Source organism: Microcaecilia unicolor, chromosome 2 (assembly GCF_901765095.1).
Source record: "Microcaecilia unicolor chromosome 2, aMicUni1.1, whole genome shotgun sequence".
NCBI classification, from domain to species: domain Eukaryota; kingdom Metazoa; phylum Chordata; class Amphibia; order Gymnophiona; family Siphonopidae; genus Microcaecilia; species Microcaecilia unicolor.
The window spans coordinates 171,055,957-171,073,248 of record NC_044032.1 but is presented as its reverse complement, the minus strand read 5'-3'; the positions used below and the strand labels follow the sequence as shown (position 1 = coordinate 171,073,248).

At 47.7% G+C, this 17,292-nt stretch overlaps 1 protein-coding gene across 1 annotated transcript in view; it reads right to left on the bottom strand.

Moving 5' to 3' along the window:
• The window catches only part of YTHDC2 (YTH domain containing 2), a 229,445-nt gene that overhangs the window by 139,084 nt on the left and 73,069 nt on the right, over window positions 1-17,292 (bottom strand). The window contains 2 exon segments of the mRNA XM_030193495.1: window positions 10,620-10,746; window positions 15,798-15,933. Coding sequence (XP_030049355.1) covers window positions 10,620-10,746; window positions 15,798-15,933 — 263 coding nt within the window.

The window sequence follows — 17,292 nt, the reverse complement described above, 5'->3', positions numbered from 1 at the left end:
CAAATTCCCCTATTACTCTGCAACCCATCAAACCAGAGAGGCAACACAGAGATCCCCAACCCCAAGTAGCCAAAAAAGATGTAAGTAAGTGCATAGGTTCCCATTAAAGACAAAACCACAACACATTTACAGTATCAAATGTTTCCATAAATCAGCTATATTAGAGATAGACTTTTAATTAAATTTAGATATTAGATATGTATCATATGACAAAGAATAAAGTGGTTGCTCAAAGCATATACTAACCACAATCGCTCAACTGCAAAACACTATGCACCTTACCAAACCATAACAGAACTAATTCCAAGGACAGGACGAGCTACAACCTTATGCTTGGAAAGGTAGAACTGTAATTACACCAGGCTCTAAAACACCAGTACACAACCTAGTGAAAAAAAAAGGGCTGCAAATACTACACAGTAGCAGAATACTGCACCTTGATCGCACATGAAAAACACATGACACAACAGATACGAAGGCAAAATATTGAACTGTGGAAAGTTACCTCAAGAAGTCAGACTCAGCATGTAGCAACACTAGAAAAATTAAAACTTACATGCAAAATATCACAGATGCACATTTCCAAAAGCTGACGTATTAATTAATAAATTCTGAATAAAATAATTTTTTTCTACCTTTGTTGTCTGATCATTTAGTTTTTCTATTCGCTTTGGTCCCAGTGTCTTCTTTCCATTTGATATTTTTTCTCTCAACACGTCCCCATCCTCCTGTGTCCTTATGTGTCCTGTCTACCATCTGTAGCCCTGTCCCTATCCTTTCTCCAGTTTCAGCATCTGCCTTCAAAGTGTTCCGATTCAGCCCTTAAATTCAGCCTTGCGGAAGTTACATCAGAGGGCGGGACATGAGGGAAGGCCAGCCGACGGACGAAGCAATTTTTCTTCTTTTACTCTCAGACGCGAGGCACCGCCGCTTGTAGATTAAAAAAAAAATGCTGGGTCAGGTGCCAGCCGGGTTGGGTGGCAGAGAAGAGGGTTGTTTGGCGGGTCAAGGAGGGGGGGGGCAGGAGAACGAGGAGAGTCGCTGGACATGGGTGGAGGGCAGGCGGAGGTGCGAGGCAGAGTTGAGGCGCGCCGCACGGGGCCCTATGTGGCCGCCTCGGTCGCCTCTGCCTAAGACCGGCCCTGTAGGCAACAGTACATCCATCTTCCACTATAAAGACATGTGTTTACACATGTATGGCTTTACTAACACAGAAGGATGGACAGAAGCTGGGAGTTGTACGCATGGAATGGATCCCAGGTCTGCCAACTAAAGCAGACAGACGACCAGCAGCTGCCACACCCAACAACCCACCTCAGGCACTGCTCTTTTCCCTATGGGCATATACTTATTAAAGTTGAGGCTAGTCCAGGATTCGGTGGTGGTGGTATTAACAATGGAAGCAACAGCAGCAAGCTCTTAAGACGTGTGACTTTCAGCACATGTTCCTCTGCCAAACACTGCCCTCTACTGGATTCCATACAGGAAGGAGAGCCTGAAAAGAACATGCATCAACAGTCCTGCATAGTTTAAAAGCCTACTGTACACCACCTTGAGTGGATTCCTTCAAAAAGGAAGTAAATAAATCCTAATAAATAAATAAATACTGCAGCTATCAGGCCCTGGACTGGTGGCACCTTTTGTAGGTAATTTTCTTTCCATTAGCCCCAACAGATCAATTCAGAGACGAGAGAGAACACCCTCTAAAGAGGGAGCGAACACACCATCCTGAGAAGGAACACAGGTCGTCAAGCAGAAATGGCAGAGTGGAGGAGTGGCCTAGTGGTTAGGGTGGTGGACTTTGGTCCTGGGGAACTGAGGAACTGAGTTCGATTACCACTTCAGGCACAGGCAGCTTCTTGTGACTCTGAGCAAGTCACTTAACCCTCCATTGCCCCATGTAAGCCGCATTGAGCCTGCCATGAGTGGGAAAGCGCGGGGTATAATTGTAACTAAAATAAAAAATTTAAAAATAAAATAAATACGCCATCCCGATCCGGGTAAAGCCCTGCAACCAGAAAAGGAGCAAGGGCCAACCTCAAGGCAAGGAGAAAAGCTTGACTACCCGAGGGAACTGGACCGACAGAGATTGGATGGACCTCCCAAGACAGAAGAATGACCAATGACAGAAAAAAGGTCAGCATCCAGTGCCAGGTCACCATGCCAACCCCCACTAGAGCAATGGCCGCCAACCAGTGCTAGCTGCACCAGTCAGTGACAGAACAAGGCTTGACACCTAAAAACGGAGCAAGGCTCAACAAGGATAGACATGCAGAGAAAGAGAAAAGGTCACCAAGCCAAGATACATCAACTCGGCGCCCAGAGAAGGAGTAAGGCGCGTGGCCCACATACAAAGAAAGGCCCAACATGCAGGGACGGAGCAAGGCTTGACGTGCAGGGACGGAGCAAGGCTCGACGTCCCTAGCCGGAGCAGGCTGACGTGCCAAGCCAGAGAACAGCCTGACGCCCAGAGGCGGAGCCAGAGCCAGGCTCGACATGAAAAGTGAAGCAAGGCCACAAGTGCAGAGACGGAGGGAGGCTTGATGGCTTGAATCCCATCAGTAGAGAAAGTCTCGACCGCCAGAGACAGAGCCAGGGTTGACTTTGAACTAAGGCCTATCATCCAGAAACGGCGCCAAGAACGACGCCCAGGGACGGCGCCAGGCTCGACGCCCAGGGACTGAGCCAGGGTCGATGACTAGCGATGAAACAAGGTTCAACCTACATTGACGGAGCAAAGAACGATGCACAGCAATGGATCAGAGGCTGAACGCCAGAGACCACACAAGCACTGACGGCCCGAAACAGAGCAAGGACTATCATTCCAAGACAGAGTCAGGGCCGACCCTCCTTGAGGGAGCAAGGCCCGGCGCCCAGAGATGGAGCTAAGCCCGGCACCCAGAGACAAAGCAAGGCTCGACACCCAAAGGCGAAGGAAGATATGACCTCCAAAGATGTAGCAAGCTCCAAACTGCCCTAGACGAATCAAGGCCGAGAGTCTGGGGTGGAGCAATGCTCACCAATCCCTGATCTGGCGAGGCCAACAACCACCTTGCCTAACAACTGTGAAAGGATGATGACAATCAAAGAGAGAGAAAGAACAACCTCATACCTCCAGGGAAAGAGTCAAACTACGTCCCGTGTCAGGAGGAAGAATCACAGCCCCTAGTGAAACCAAGATCTGCCCTCACCAGTACCCGGAGGCCATGCATGTCTAGACAGTAGCTCAAGGAGCTCCATTCAACAATGGAAGCAGCTGCGAAGGACTCCATCCATGAGAGTGACCGAATCACATCTCACTCCACCAGGAGGAATGGCAGAAAACCCCAAGGATGGGTGCGCACTGGATCCGCAGGGATCTGACCTGCTCTCAACCTTCAGACAAAAATCAGAGCTGTCCAGACAGAGCAGTACAATCCTGTACTGCTAAGACAACACTGTGTGTCCTGCAACAGAAAAGAACCTGTTTTAGCAGTCTAGGGACCGCCCAGAGACTGGAAACTGTGCTCCGTATAATGAGAAGCAGCGCAGAAGAAGGTCCGAGCAAGAAGACAGGCTAGCTGAGTCGGCAAGATAAAAACATGCAATAGTATCAAGAACCCCAATTTCTATCTTGCGTGCTCATGGGATGTCCTAGCCAAGAAGCGTCTGAGAAGGTAGGTAGGTGCGGTAGAGGAAGAAGGCAGTCCAGAGCCACAACCCAATCCCTGGAAGGAGAAACAACAGAGAAGAGCTGTGACTGCCCAAATAGATAAAGGAAACAGTGACCCCCCAACTCAACTAAGCCTGAGGGAACAGGTTAGGAGCAAGCATCAAACCAGAGATGCACAAGAAATGTCCATCCACCTGCTGAGATAGGGAGAATACCGAGGTGAAAGTGGCTGCAGATGTCCACATATAGTAAACCTCTGAAGTTCTTTCTATCTCCACCTGCTGGTAGAAGGAAAAAACCCACTCACCTCTGGATTGATCTGTGGGACACTATGGAAAGTTTTATATTTGGTACCAATATCAAAGTATAATAGGCAGGTTAGGAGTTACCCAGGTGACAGTGACATTCAGTGCTGTTACCTGGATAACCATTTGGATAACTTAAGACAACTTTTTTTGCTGAATATCGCTAGTCTCTGGGCAAATCCCAGCTCCACCCCCGGACTGTCCAGACACTATTCAAAAGGCTGATTCGCACCATTGGGATACCCGTCGAATGCATGCTGCTCCGGAAAAGCACAGAACCTCCAACTCGCGATCCACCCATATGCGCGGGCTGCCTGGAAGGCACACAACGACGGACACCCGCTGAGACAGCCTCCGATGGTGAAACCAGCGACGGAGTGACGAGGAGAGCAGAGAACATCGTGGAGCCATCTGCGATGGCGTCGTTGGTCTCCGGCGCGGGTGGACGGTCCGGGTCGACCGTGGCTCCCTGTCGTCTGCCTGCCGCGTGGCTGCGGCCTGCCCCCACCGTCGCTTGGCTGCTCAGAGCTCCCGCGGTCTCTCTGCCTCGGCCCGCGCAGTCCGGGGGAGCCCGGAGTGCTCGGGCTCCCTGCGCAGAGGGGTCGGGCGGGCCGTAGTCTGCCGCACTGGTCGACCGTGGTCCTGGGCACTGACGCCGCACTCCCCAGCCGGAACGGCCTGGGCGCGTATTGCAGTGCGGACCACGGGACCGAGACGCCCGGGGCTTCGCAGCGCCGAAAGGAGAGTCCACCAGCCCCAACTCGTTCCAGCCCGCTGATCCAGCGTCTGCAGTGGCTTCAGGGCGATCCAGCTTTCGGGCCGACCAGGGCAGGGGCAGAGACCGTGGGAGACAGTCCATCAGCCCCACCTTGTCCCAGACCAGTCTGTAGGGCCAGCTCTTCCTTGCCTGCCTGCTCTGACCCATCCGCCTGCCTCATCTGCTCCATCTGCCTGTCTGCCTGCCTGCTCTGTCCCATCTGCTCCAACTGCCTGCTCCAGCTCGCTCCACCTTGCTGACCCAGCTTTTCCCTGCCTGCTTTGATCCATCTACCTGCTCCAGCCCATCTGCTGAATCCAGCCCATCTGCACAGCCTGCTCCAGGACACCTGACCCTGTTTCTACCTACTGTTCCATCCATTCCGCACGATCCAGCTTCTTCCTGCTTGTTCCAATCTGCCTGCTCCAGCCTCCCTGCTTATTACAGCCACCTGCTCCAGCTTGGTCCAGCCTGTCTGATCCAGCTCGTCCAGCTTGTTCCACTCCATCTGATCCAGCTTCTCCCTGCTCGTTCCAGTCCATCTCCACCACCCTGTACCAGTCCGTCGGATCAAGTTTCTTCCTGCTTGCTACAACTTGGTCCAGCCCACCTGATCCAGCTCGTCCAGCTTGTTCCACTCCACCTGATCCAGCTTCTCCCTGCTCGTTCCAGTCCATCTGCACCACCCTGTTCCAGTCCGTCGGATCCAGCTTCTTCCTGCTTGTTCCAGCCCGCCTAATCCAGCTTGCTCCAGCCCGCCTGATCCAGCTCCCCCTGCTCGTCCCAGTCCATCTGCTCCAGCCTCCGTCGGATCCAGCTCTTCCTGCTCGTCCCAGTCCATCTGCTCCAGCCTCCGTCGGATCCAGCTCTTCCTGCTAGTTCCAGCCACCTGCTCCTGCTATTCCAGCCCACCTAATCCAGCTTGCCAGTCCGCCTGATCCAGCTCTCCCTGCTCGTTCCAGCTTCTCCAGCTGTTCCAGCCTGCCTAATCCAGCTTCCCCTGCTCGTCCAAGTCCATCTGCTCCAGCCTCCGTCGGATCCAGCTCTTCCTGCTTGTCCCAGTCCATCTGCTCCAGCCTCCGTCAGATCCAGCTCTTCCTGCTTGTTCCAGCCACCTGCTCCTGTCGTTCCAGCCCGCCTAATCCAGCTCTCCAGCCTTCTGCTCCTGCTGTTCCAGCCACCTGCTCCTGCCGTTCCAGCCACCTGCTCCTGCCGTTCCAGCCCGCCTAATCCAGCTTGCTCCAGTCAGCCTGATCCAGTTCTCCAGCCTTCTGCTCCTGCTGTTCCAGCCCGCCTAATCCCGCTTGCTCCAGTCAGCCTGATCCAGCTTCCCCTGCTCAATCCAGTCCATCTGCACCAGCTTGCTCCAGCCCGCCTGATCCAGCTCCCAGTCCATCTGCATCAGCTTGCTCCACCCCACCAGCTTGTCCAACTTGCTTGCTCACTCACTCCCTACCTCTCTCACTACCTATGGCCCCCTTTCACATTCTATTCCTCGCCCTATCCCTCCCCAATCTCTTTCCCCTCCCTCCGCTGTCTACCACACGAACTGACTACCCATCCCCACCCATCCTGCCTACTACCGCAATACCCTACCTACCCCTATCCCCCACCACCTCACCATCCCTACTGTTCTTCTCCTCCTTCCTAGCTCTCAACCTCCAACACCTCCTTCCTGCCATGAACCCTTCCCCATGCCTCCTCAGCGCATCCCGCCTTCAGCGCCTTCGTCGCCCTACCTCCCTCACCCTTCTCTGCTCTCTCTTGCTCCTTCTCCTGCTATCCGCGGGAGACATCAATCCCAACCCAGGTCCACCACACATGTCCTCGTCTCATCTATGCAAACGTTCCCGCGATATCTCCAATCTCATCTCCATTCCCCTCCTCCCCCCTTCCTCCCACCCCTCCTCGTGTGCCCTATGGAATGCCCACTCAATCTGCAACAAACTTACCTTCACCCATGATCTCTTCATCTCCCATTCTCTCCACCTGCTCGCCCTAACCGAAACCTGGCTCACCCCCGACGACTCTGCCTCAGTCGCAGGCCTTTGCCACGGAGGCTACCTTTTCTCCCATTCGCCCCGCACAGCTAGCCGCGGTGGCGGCGTTGGCCTACTACTTTCGCCCTCCTGCAGTTTTCAACCCCTCCTCCTACCACAGTCTCACTGCTTCTCATCCTTTGAAGTCCATTCCATCCGTCTATTCTACCCGCTGCCACTCCGAGTTGCAGTCATCTACCGCCCCCCTGATAAGTCCCTCCCTTCCTTCCATACTGACTTCGATGCCTGGCTCTCCGTTTTTCTTGAGCCCTCATCCCCATCCCTCATTCTTGGTGACTTCAACATACACACTGATAACCCATCCAATTCATACACTTCTCAATTCCTCACCCTAACCTCCTCCTTCAACCTCCAACTGAGCTCCACCACCCCTACTCACAAATCAGGTCACGATCTCGTCCTCTCTTCTACCTGCTCGCCCTCTAATCTCTGCGTCTCTGCTCTTCCCATTTCTGACCATCACCTGATCACATTCACACTTCATCACCCTCCCCCTCAGTCCCGCCCAACACTAACCACTACCTCCAGGAATCTCCAGGCTATTGACCCCCCCACCTTATCTGCTAGTATCTCTGATCTCCTCCCGTCCATCACGTCCTCCGAGTCCGTCGACAAGGCTGTTTCCAACTACAATGCCACTCTCTCCTCCGCCCTAGACACCCTTGCACCATCTGTTTCCCGTCCCACAAGGCGCACTAATCCCGAGTCCTGGCTCAACCCTTGCATCCGTTACCTTCGCTCCTGCTCCCGATCGGCTGAACGCCTATGGAGGAAATCTCGCACCCATACTGACTTCATTCATTACAAATTCATGCTATCCTCCTTCCAGTCCTCCCTATTCCTCGCCAAACAGGACTACTACACTCACTTGACTAATTCCCTCAGCTCTAACCCTCGTCGTCTCTTCGCCACCCTCAACTCCCTCCTCAAAGTGCCCTCCGCTCCCACCACCACCCCCTCACTCTCTCCTCAATCTCTGGCTGACTACTTCCGCGACAAGGTCCAGAAGATCAACCTCGAATTCACCACTAAACCTTCTCCTCCTCTTCATCCTATCACCCACTCCCTCAACCAATCAACCCAGGCCTCCTTCTCCTCCTTTCCTGATATCACCAAAGAGGAAACCTCCCATCTTCTCTCCTCCTCGAAATGCACCACCTGTTCCTCAGACCCCATTCCCACCAACTTACTTGTCACCATCTCTCCTACTATCACCCCTCCCATCTGTCATATCCTCAACCTCTCCCTCTCCACCACAACTGTCCCTGACACCTTCAAGCATGCTGTTGTCACACCTCTCCTCAAAAAACCTTCACTTGACCCTACCTGTCCCTCCAACTACTGTCCCATCTCCCTCCTACTCTTCCTCTCCAAAATACTTGAATGCGCCCGTTCACAGCCGTTGCATTGATTTTCTCGCCTCTCATACCATCCTCGATCCGCTTCAATCTGGCTTTCGCCCACTTCACTCGACAGAAACGGCATTATCCAAAGTCTTTAATGACCTGTTCCTCGCCAAATCCAAAGGTCATTACTCCATCCTCATTCTCCTCGACCTATCCGCCGCTTTTGACACTATCACAACTTACTTCTGGACACACTGTCCTCTTTTGGGTTCCAGGGCTCTGTCCTCTCCTGGTTCTCCTCTTATCTCACCCATCGTACCTTCAGAGTACACTCTCATGGTTCTTCCTCCACCCCTATCCCGCTCTCTGTTGGAGTCCCTCAGGGTTCTGTCCTTGGACCCCTTCTTTTCTCTATCTACACCTCTTCCCTGGGCTCCCTGATCTCATCTCATGGCTTCCAGTATCATCTTTATGCTGACGACACCCAGCTTTATCTCTCCACACCTGACATCACTGCGGAAACCCAGGCCAAAGTATCAGCCTGCTTATCCGACATTGCTGCCTGGATGTCCAACCGCCACCTGAAACTGAACATGGCCAAGACTGAACTTCTTGTCTTCCCACCCAAACCCACTTCTCCTCTACCTCCACTCTCTATCTCGGTTGATAACACCCTCATTGTCCCCGTCTCATCTGCCCGCAACCTCGGTGTCATCTTCGACTCCTCCCTCTCCTTCTCCGCGCACATTCAGCAGATAGCCAAGACCTGTCGCTTCTTCCTCTATAACATTAGCAAAATCCGCCCTTTCCTCTCTGAGCACACCACCCGAACTCTCATCCACTCCCTCATTACCTCCTGCCTTGACTACTGCAACCTACTCCTCACTGGTCTCCCACTTAGCCACCTATCCCCCCTTCAGTCCGTTCAGAACTCTGCTGCACGTCTTATCTTCCGCCTGAACCGATACACTCATACCACCCCTCTCCTCAAGTCACTTCATTGGCTTCCGATCAGGTACCGCATTCAATTCAAGCTTCTGCTACTAACCTACAAATGTACTCGATCTGCAGCCCCTCCTTACCTCTCAACCCTCATCTCCCCTTACGTTCCTACCCGTAACCTCCGCTCTCAAGACAAATCCCTCCTTTCAGTACCCTTCTCCACCACCGGCAACTCCAGACTCCGCCCTTTTTGCCTCGCCTCGCCTCACCCCACGCGTGGAACAAACTCCCCGAACCCATACGCCAGGCCCCCTCCCTGCCCATCTTCAAATCTCTGCTTAAAGCCCACCTCTTCAATGTCGCCTTCGGCACCTAACCTCTTCACCTCTGCCCAGAAAATCTAGACTACCCAACTTGACATTTCGTTCTTTAGATTGTAAGCTCCTTTGAGCAGGGACCGTCCTTCTTTGTTTATTTAGTACAGCGCTGTGTAACCCCAGTAGCGCTCTAGAAATGTTAAGTAGTAGTAGTAGTAGTAGTAGTATTCAGATAATGTCACTGAAAACCTTTAGACCACCACAGCACTACCTGGATAGTACTGAAGAAAATCCAGTTTACTGCCCTGGTCAGCACTACTTACCCAAGTAGAAGTGGCTACTACCCAGATAAGTAGCTTTGAATATAGGCCACTATGGGGAAGAGGACAATGGAAGACATGGGATTGTCAGAAGCCACAAAAAAAAATAAAAAAAAGTGCCACTGTACACACATTAGGTGTTCACTTTCTAATCTTATTTAGAATAAAGCATAGGTGCCATACCTTGATCATTTTGCTTATTTACACTCTCTGGTGTCTCTACCCTGTTGCAAATTTTCAAGTCATTGGAAAATAGCCACACTTCCTTCCTTCCTAATCCTTTCCCAAAATCACCTCTAAACACATGAAAAGAACTGGGCCTAGTACTGATCCTTGTGATACTATACAAATGTGAAAATCCCTAAGGGGATGCTGTGGGTTTGGTGGGTGGGGCTAGTGGGGTAGGGAGGGCAGGGGAGGGCGGTGTGGGGGTTTAGTGCCTATATGCAATAGTTCTGGGTTCTCTCTCTTACCTTAGGAAAACGTAACAGTCACATTATTAGCACTGGGACAGGGATCCCTCAGAAAGGAGTGGTGGAGTGGTTAGAGAACTGGTCTTTTAATCCAGAGGTGGCTGGTTCAAATCCCACTGCTGCTCCTTGTGATCTTGGCCAAGTCACTTAACCCTCCACTGCCTCAGGTACAAACTTAGATTGTGAGCCCTCCTGGGACAGAGAAATATCCAGTGTACCTGAATGTAACTCACCTTGAGCTACTACTGAAAAAAGGTGTGAGTAAAATCTAAATAAATAAATGTTTCCTTCACCAACGTGGACCCTCAGACTATCACTCCATAAGTCCAGTTCCTGAGATGTGAATACTACTGCTATAGGTTTTACAAATTGTGCACTACAACCTAGAAAGAAAAATCAAGTAAGAAAGAAAACAGAGGTGGATAACCAAGAAAAAAAAAAACATACCAGCCATTTGATGCTTTGCTGTGAACATTGGCCCCCATGCTGATTAACTGCTCTACCTGACTTGAGAAACCTCGACCTGCAGCGACCATCAGTGGAGTTGCGCTGGTTTCACTATGCCTGTAGTCAACTAAACATAAATCAGAAACCTGAATTTCCTATAACAAAAAGGTTCTGCATCATTTAATAATTCAAAGTATTTAAACTATACAGTACTCCACAGAAGGCACTGATGATTAATTTCTGACTTAAAGCAGGAGGGGAAGTAGGAGAAGTTGGCTCTTTCCAAGCAAAGGAGACAACGTATGGAAAATAAACAGTCTTTACTGCAAAACATCAAAAGCGACTTGACACAGCAGCTGTGTTTTAGTGCCTCAGTGCCTGCTTCAGGAGTCTTATGATGTACTGCTGACTGTAAAGAGAAGACATAGAAAAATATGTATCTTGTTGAATTGTCACCTTAATTCAGGATCAAAGTGGAAAACCTTCATGGACTACCGTGACCACTTTGGTAGTCCAAGAAGATCATCTCTAAGCTGGAAAGACATTCTGGCAATTATAACTTACTGTAAAAGAAAAACAGAACATCTACCACCATAATTATATATGTATATATATATATATACACATACATATATATATATACATATACATACATACACAGGAGAAAAAAAATATATTTGCTTACAGAAAGCAGCAGTTGTATTCCGGGTCCCTGACGAAGGTCGTCTCGAAACCCTGCAGCGTCGGACACAGACGCACTCTGCCAGCTAACGCTGGAAGCAGCAGCGAAGAAAACATTACGAACACCTGAACAAGCAACAACTGCCGGGTATAGTGAACACACTCAGCAGCACTAAGATAAGTGCGCCTTTCTTTAAGAACATTTTCTATATGAGCTCCTCCTTACACAACATATATATGCTCTTTATTGTATTGGTAAAGGATACATGCAGCAATTAGCCCCGTATGGGGGCCAACAGTGTGTAATAAAAATGTGACTATGCTGTGACATGTGTATCAGTGCTGTGACTAAACAAAGAAAAAAAAGAGGAAAAAAACGCAAAAATTGTTCAATGAGCGGCAAATGTTTATGTAAATGTATGAGAGTAGGGAAATTTTTCTTGATTTTTTAGGATATAGATAGAGAGTGCATTTCTTTACAGGTAATACGTTTGGGCACGTCTTTATTGTGGCCATCACTTTATTGGATTGGGAGCACACGTTTGCTCACAGTTGTTCGTTAGAACAATTGGAGATTTTCTATGATAGAGAACCCCATCCACCCTCTAGGAACAGCCTTAAACTTCGAGTGAGCTGACCACTTAGGTGAGTCTTGCTTCTGAGAATTTCTCCTTTTCACACAAAATATTTATATACATTTATTATTACTCTTGTGTATTAGAGATTGTATGAAGCTCTCTATCTATACCCTTTTAAAGTTTTTTTAGTAAGTTCTACAGAACCCTGGTTTGTAGCATTGTTGATTTCCATTACCAGCGCTATTGTGGGGGATTATCTATTTTTGTTTTTGACAAACTATAATTGAGTAGGAACTTGCTGGATACCTTCCTCCCTGAACCTAGGCACACAACTGCAGCATTTCTGTGTTGAGCAGGTCCATCAGTTGAGGTTGGTGCACTCCGCCACTAAGAAGCCTAGAGTGGTGATCTTGCAGATCCTAAATTAGGCCCATAAACAACTCATCTTGCACAACCTTTAGGGAGAACATACTCTGACATATCAGAACCACAAGAGTTTATGTTTTCAGGACTATTCCTTGCAAGTACAACAGGACAGAAGACCTTGCAAGAGTGGAGGAGTGGCCTAGTAGTTAGAACACTGGTCTTGACATCCAGAGGTGGCCAGTTCAAATCCCACTGCTGAACCTTGTGGATCTTGGGCAAGTCACTTAACCCTCCATTGCCTCAGGTATAAACTTAGATTGTGAGCCCTCCAAAGACAGAGAAATACCCAGTATACCTGAATGTAACTCACTCTGAGCTACTACTGAAAAAGGTGTGAGAAATCCAAATAAATAAAAAATAATACATTTGTGATGCGCTCTTCAAATCGCATGTGCATTTCACCCTGTTGTACCCCACAAAACTCTGGGTCATTCATGAAGGACGGACATACTTTTTTGGAATCCCTGCCGCAGTCGTCTTCTCAGCAGTCATCCTCACAACTCTTGACGGACACCAGGATGAATGTGGAAATCAGCGTTTACTACATCTTCAGGAGACCTCGGGATTGAGGTTGCATTCGACCTATCAATCAATTTTGGATATGACTTGTTGGTTTTGGAAACCTGGCAAACTAGGACTTTTTTTTTTCTTGCCTGCGCTGGAGGGCACTTTTCTGATTTTAGCAACGCAAGGCCCTCAGCTTTGGCACGTGGCTTTCTTTCTATCTAATTCAACTGGAACACTGCAATGTGACTCCAGTAATTTTTGAAACTGGGTTTTGGACCAGTCATACAGCCTATTACATTGATTACTCAAAGATTTCAGAACTATACTTATTATGCCTGAAGCCCCATAGTTCATTTGTTGGGATTATAATTTGGTATTGGAAGCTCAGGCACACTGACTGGTTTGCAGACAATTACTACTGTGTGTTTGAAGGGGGGGGGTGGGGGGGGATGGGGGATGGGGGGGGGAGAAATGAAAACTAATGTTTGTCTTTGCACATTTGCAGATTTATAGTTGATTGATAAAAGAGAATGTTTACGGTGAGAGCTGTATAGAATTGTACACCATTGAGGAAATATACAAGTATATACTTTGTATTAAGGAAGATATGTTTATTATGATGTTTATTAATAAAAATTATTGATATAAAATTACTACTGTGTGCTTGCATTGAATTTATTTAGTATTATAGGTTTTTTTGTTTTTAATCTATGTTAACTGGTGGGGTGGGGAGATACAAACGTGACAATCCCTAAGGGGATGCTGTGGGTTTGGTGGGTGGGGCTAAGGAGGGCAGGGTGGGGGCATGTCTGGGATTGGCTTGCAGGGGAAGGGGTAGGGGAGGGCAGTGTGGGAGGTTAGTGCCTATATGCAATAGTTCTGGGTTCTCTCTCTTATCTTAGGAAAACGTAACAGTCACATTATTAGTACTGGGACAGGGATCCCTCAGAGAGGAGGGGACCGTGTGCTGGGATGGTCTTCTCTAGAAACGGGAACTGAAGATCACACTTGTAAAACTATACCTCATATTGGTTCCTAGGATATGAGTAGTAACCTGGAATGTTGTAGGGATTAACTCTCTGATCAAACTCTCAATAATTTTACAACAATTACAAAAAACAAAAGGTGGATATTGCATTTTTGCAGGAAACTTACTTAAAAAACAAAGAATATCAAAAGCTGAAACGTTGGTGGATGGGGGAGTGTGTTGTCGCATCAGTCCAGAATAAGAAGGGCAGAGTAATGTTAAGTAAGAGTGTATTGGAACAGTTAAAAATAATACATATTGATTCTGGGGGAAGATATATACTGTGTCAGGCAAAAATTGACTGTCAAGACAAATCACTTTGACAGAGCCTTTTATAAGGCTGTAACTTCCCTCTTTTTAAATAGGGCAGATAAGTCAATTCTCATAGAGGGAGGATTTTAGTATAGTGGGGGATCATAGATAAATCACATACTCCTAGGGGTGAGAAACCACAAATCTTACAAGGGCTGCCTAATCTCAGTAACACTTTTGGCTTGGTAGATGTCTGGAGGGTCTTACATCCTTCAGAAAAGGATTTCACTCATTTGTCCAGGAAGCATTCGACAGAGTCCCGTATAGATTACCTTTTGATTTCTGAGGCTTTACTTCTGTCCAGTGTGTGGCGGTGGATAAAAAAAAGCTTCCCTGCTTCAGTAAATAGACCTGGTGAAAGAGTAATATAAACTACAGAGAAAACAAAGATCCCATTGCAGCAAAATGCTCTGTGGCAGCTGTGCTCCGCACGTGATCACACAGAGGCTGTTCCTCACTGCCAGTTAGCCCCGACAAAATGATGCCCATTCCTACGCTCTCTTGAATAAAAACTGTGCAACTGTACCCCAACGCTGACGGAGAGCCTGAAGACCCTAGTATTTTCCAAAGCTATGCCAAATCCAAAGATCTGCTGCCGTCAACCCTTTCCCATGGGATTCCCAACTTGAATGCGCTGCGATGCCCTGACGTCGGCCGACAGGTCCTACAACAGGAGCACCACTTAACTGCCTCTGCAGGAGTCATTATTCACCTACCACTGCCAGCTACTCCTCCCCCCCCCTCCCCAGTTCAGTCTCCACAAATCCTACCACAGATGACCCACTCCTCTTTCTTTCTTTCTTTCTTTTTTTTAAAGGTTGTTGAGCTGGAAAAGGAGAGCTCCATAGGAAACAGGGGAGAAGTGAAAGGAGGGAAGAAGTAAATTCACAGGGCATCACAGACAGGGATGTGAAGATCTCCAGTTATGACTCTGCAGACTCAAGCCACCAGTGAAGCTCAACTTGGGACCAAGTGGACCAGGAGCAAAGCACTCAGAGCCAGAGAACTGTGCCCATCAACCTGCTGGAGACAGAAAATACTGAAAAGCTGGACTGGATGCCAAGAGATATATCTCAGCTCAGTTTTCAGTTCTCTATCTCCACATGATAGTTGATAGACACAACTGTCTAGTAATGCCTTGAAAAGAACATTGGTGATGCAACATTTAACTCTGCTATTTTAACTCAAAGCCTTACGATTTGTTTTAATGTTAGGTGTATATCATGTGTCTTTCTAGACTAAACTGTAAGCTCCAAGTAGAAACTATAAATTGCCCAACACATATTCAAATGTACACTGTGCTGTACATCACGATCGTAAACAGTATTATTCAAATATTTTTAAAGTACTATAATTCTAGGCAATAAACATCAGAAACAAAGTTATAACTCGCAACATAAAATATTTTGAGAATGTAGAACAAGACACTCCACCCTGAACTAAAGGAGTCCTCTTTACAGGACAAACAAATGCTTGTGTTTGGGGTCCATGGATAATCATGGATCCAAAAAACCAAACATGCCCATCAGAGTCCTCATATCCTGAAAATATAATGTGTTATTAGGGACATACACATTCATATAATAATCTCATAAGCCTTCTTTCCCTTTGGAAAGTAGACTAAATAACATAGTAACAGCAACCTACCACTGACATTTTCAGTTAAAATGAGATGAAACAGCTGAGCAAAAGCATCCACATCTTTCTGAAGCCAAATATCGGAGAGACAAGCATCCATTTCCTTTACCAGCCATGGCTCCAAGCAATTCACATCTTTTTCAGTCTGGAAATATAAACAAACAAACAAACAAACAAACAAACAAAAAAAGACATTAGAACAACAAAACACCTACTAAGCCTTTTTCAAATCTTTTCTAATCACAGCTGAGTATAAAGAAGAACCTCCTCCAAAAATTTAGCAAAAACGACTAGTACTTTTTTCATTACCACTACCAATAAGATCCAAGTTTCTTGCACAACAAATGGTAGAGCACAGATTTGAGGAAAATGCATTGCCCCACCCCCAGGTATCAGTCAACATGAGTTCAAACAAAAACATTTGTTATAAAGAGGGAAACATTAAGCTGAACATGTATAACATGATTGGTTGATAAAGTTATACAGTGAAATACATGGATGTATATTGTTGGAGTGTCAATAAAAACCGTTCAAACATAAAAAGGGAAACAGATTTTACTTGTCTTCAAAAAAGGACAAACAGCACTAATCACTTATCATTTATTAGATTTTATATACCACTTTCCTTGCAAGCAAAATGAAGCTGTTTCCAATAAAAACAATAAAACATAAAATTAAAGAACAGAAAGGAACTCCATTTAAAATAGGAAACAGCATTCTTCCAGATTCAAACACTAACCTCCCTGTTTACACAGCTGTGTTAGTGGCTGCCACGCGTAATGCCAACACAGCCCTTTCAAAGTGAATGGGCTGTGTTAGCATTAGCGCACCAGCAGCTGCTAGCGTGGCTTTGTAAACAGGAGGGTAAGAGTCCTGAGTACTAAAAAACCATCACAGCTACTATACATGCATTCAAAAGCACTAACAACCAAGACATCAGCAGCATACAAACTAAGCTAACTAACATCAACTTCTCATTGCAGGAGCATGAATGGAATCCTAATTGGAACAAATGAGCTTTTAAAGAGGCACGAAATGACGTATAAGAAGCTTCAAGCCGCTTTAGCCTTTCCCCATAGGGAAGTTGTCCCATCCCCTTTACCATTTTTGTTGCTCTTCTCTGTACCTTTTCTAATTCCACTATCAGGGGCATTTTTGAAAGAGGACGCCCATCTTCCGACACAAATCTGGAGATGGGCATCCTTCTCTCAGGGTCGCCCAAATCGGCATAATCGAAAGCAGATTTTGGGCGCCTTCAACTGCTTTCCGTCGCGGGGACGACCAAAGTTCAAGGGGGCGTGTCGGCAATGTACCGAAGGCGGGACGAGGGCATGCTTAACAGATGGGCATCCTCGGCCGATAATGGAAAAAAGAAGGGTGTCCCTGACGAGCATTTGGTCGACTTTACTTGGTCCTTTTTTTTTCACGACCAAGTCTCGAAAAGGTGCCCGAACTGACCAGATGACCACTGGAGGGAATTGGGGATGACCTCACCTTACTCTCC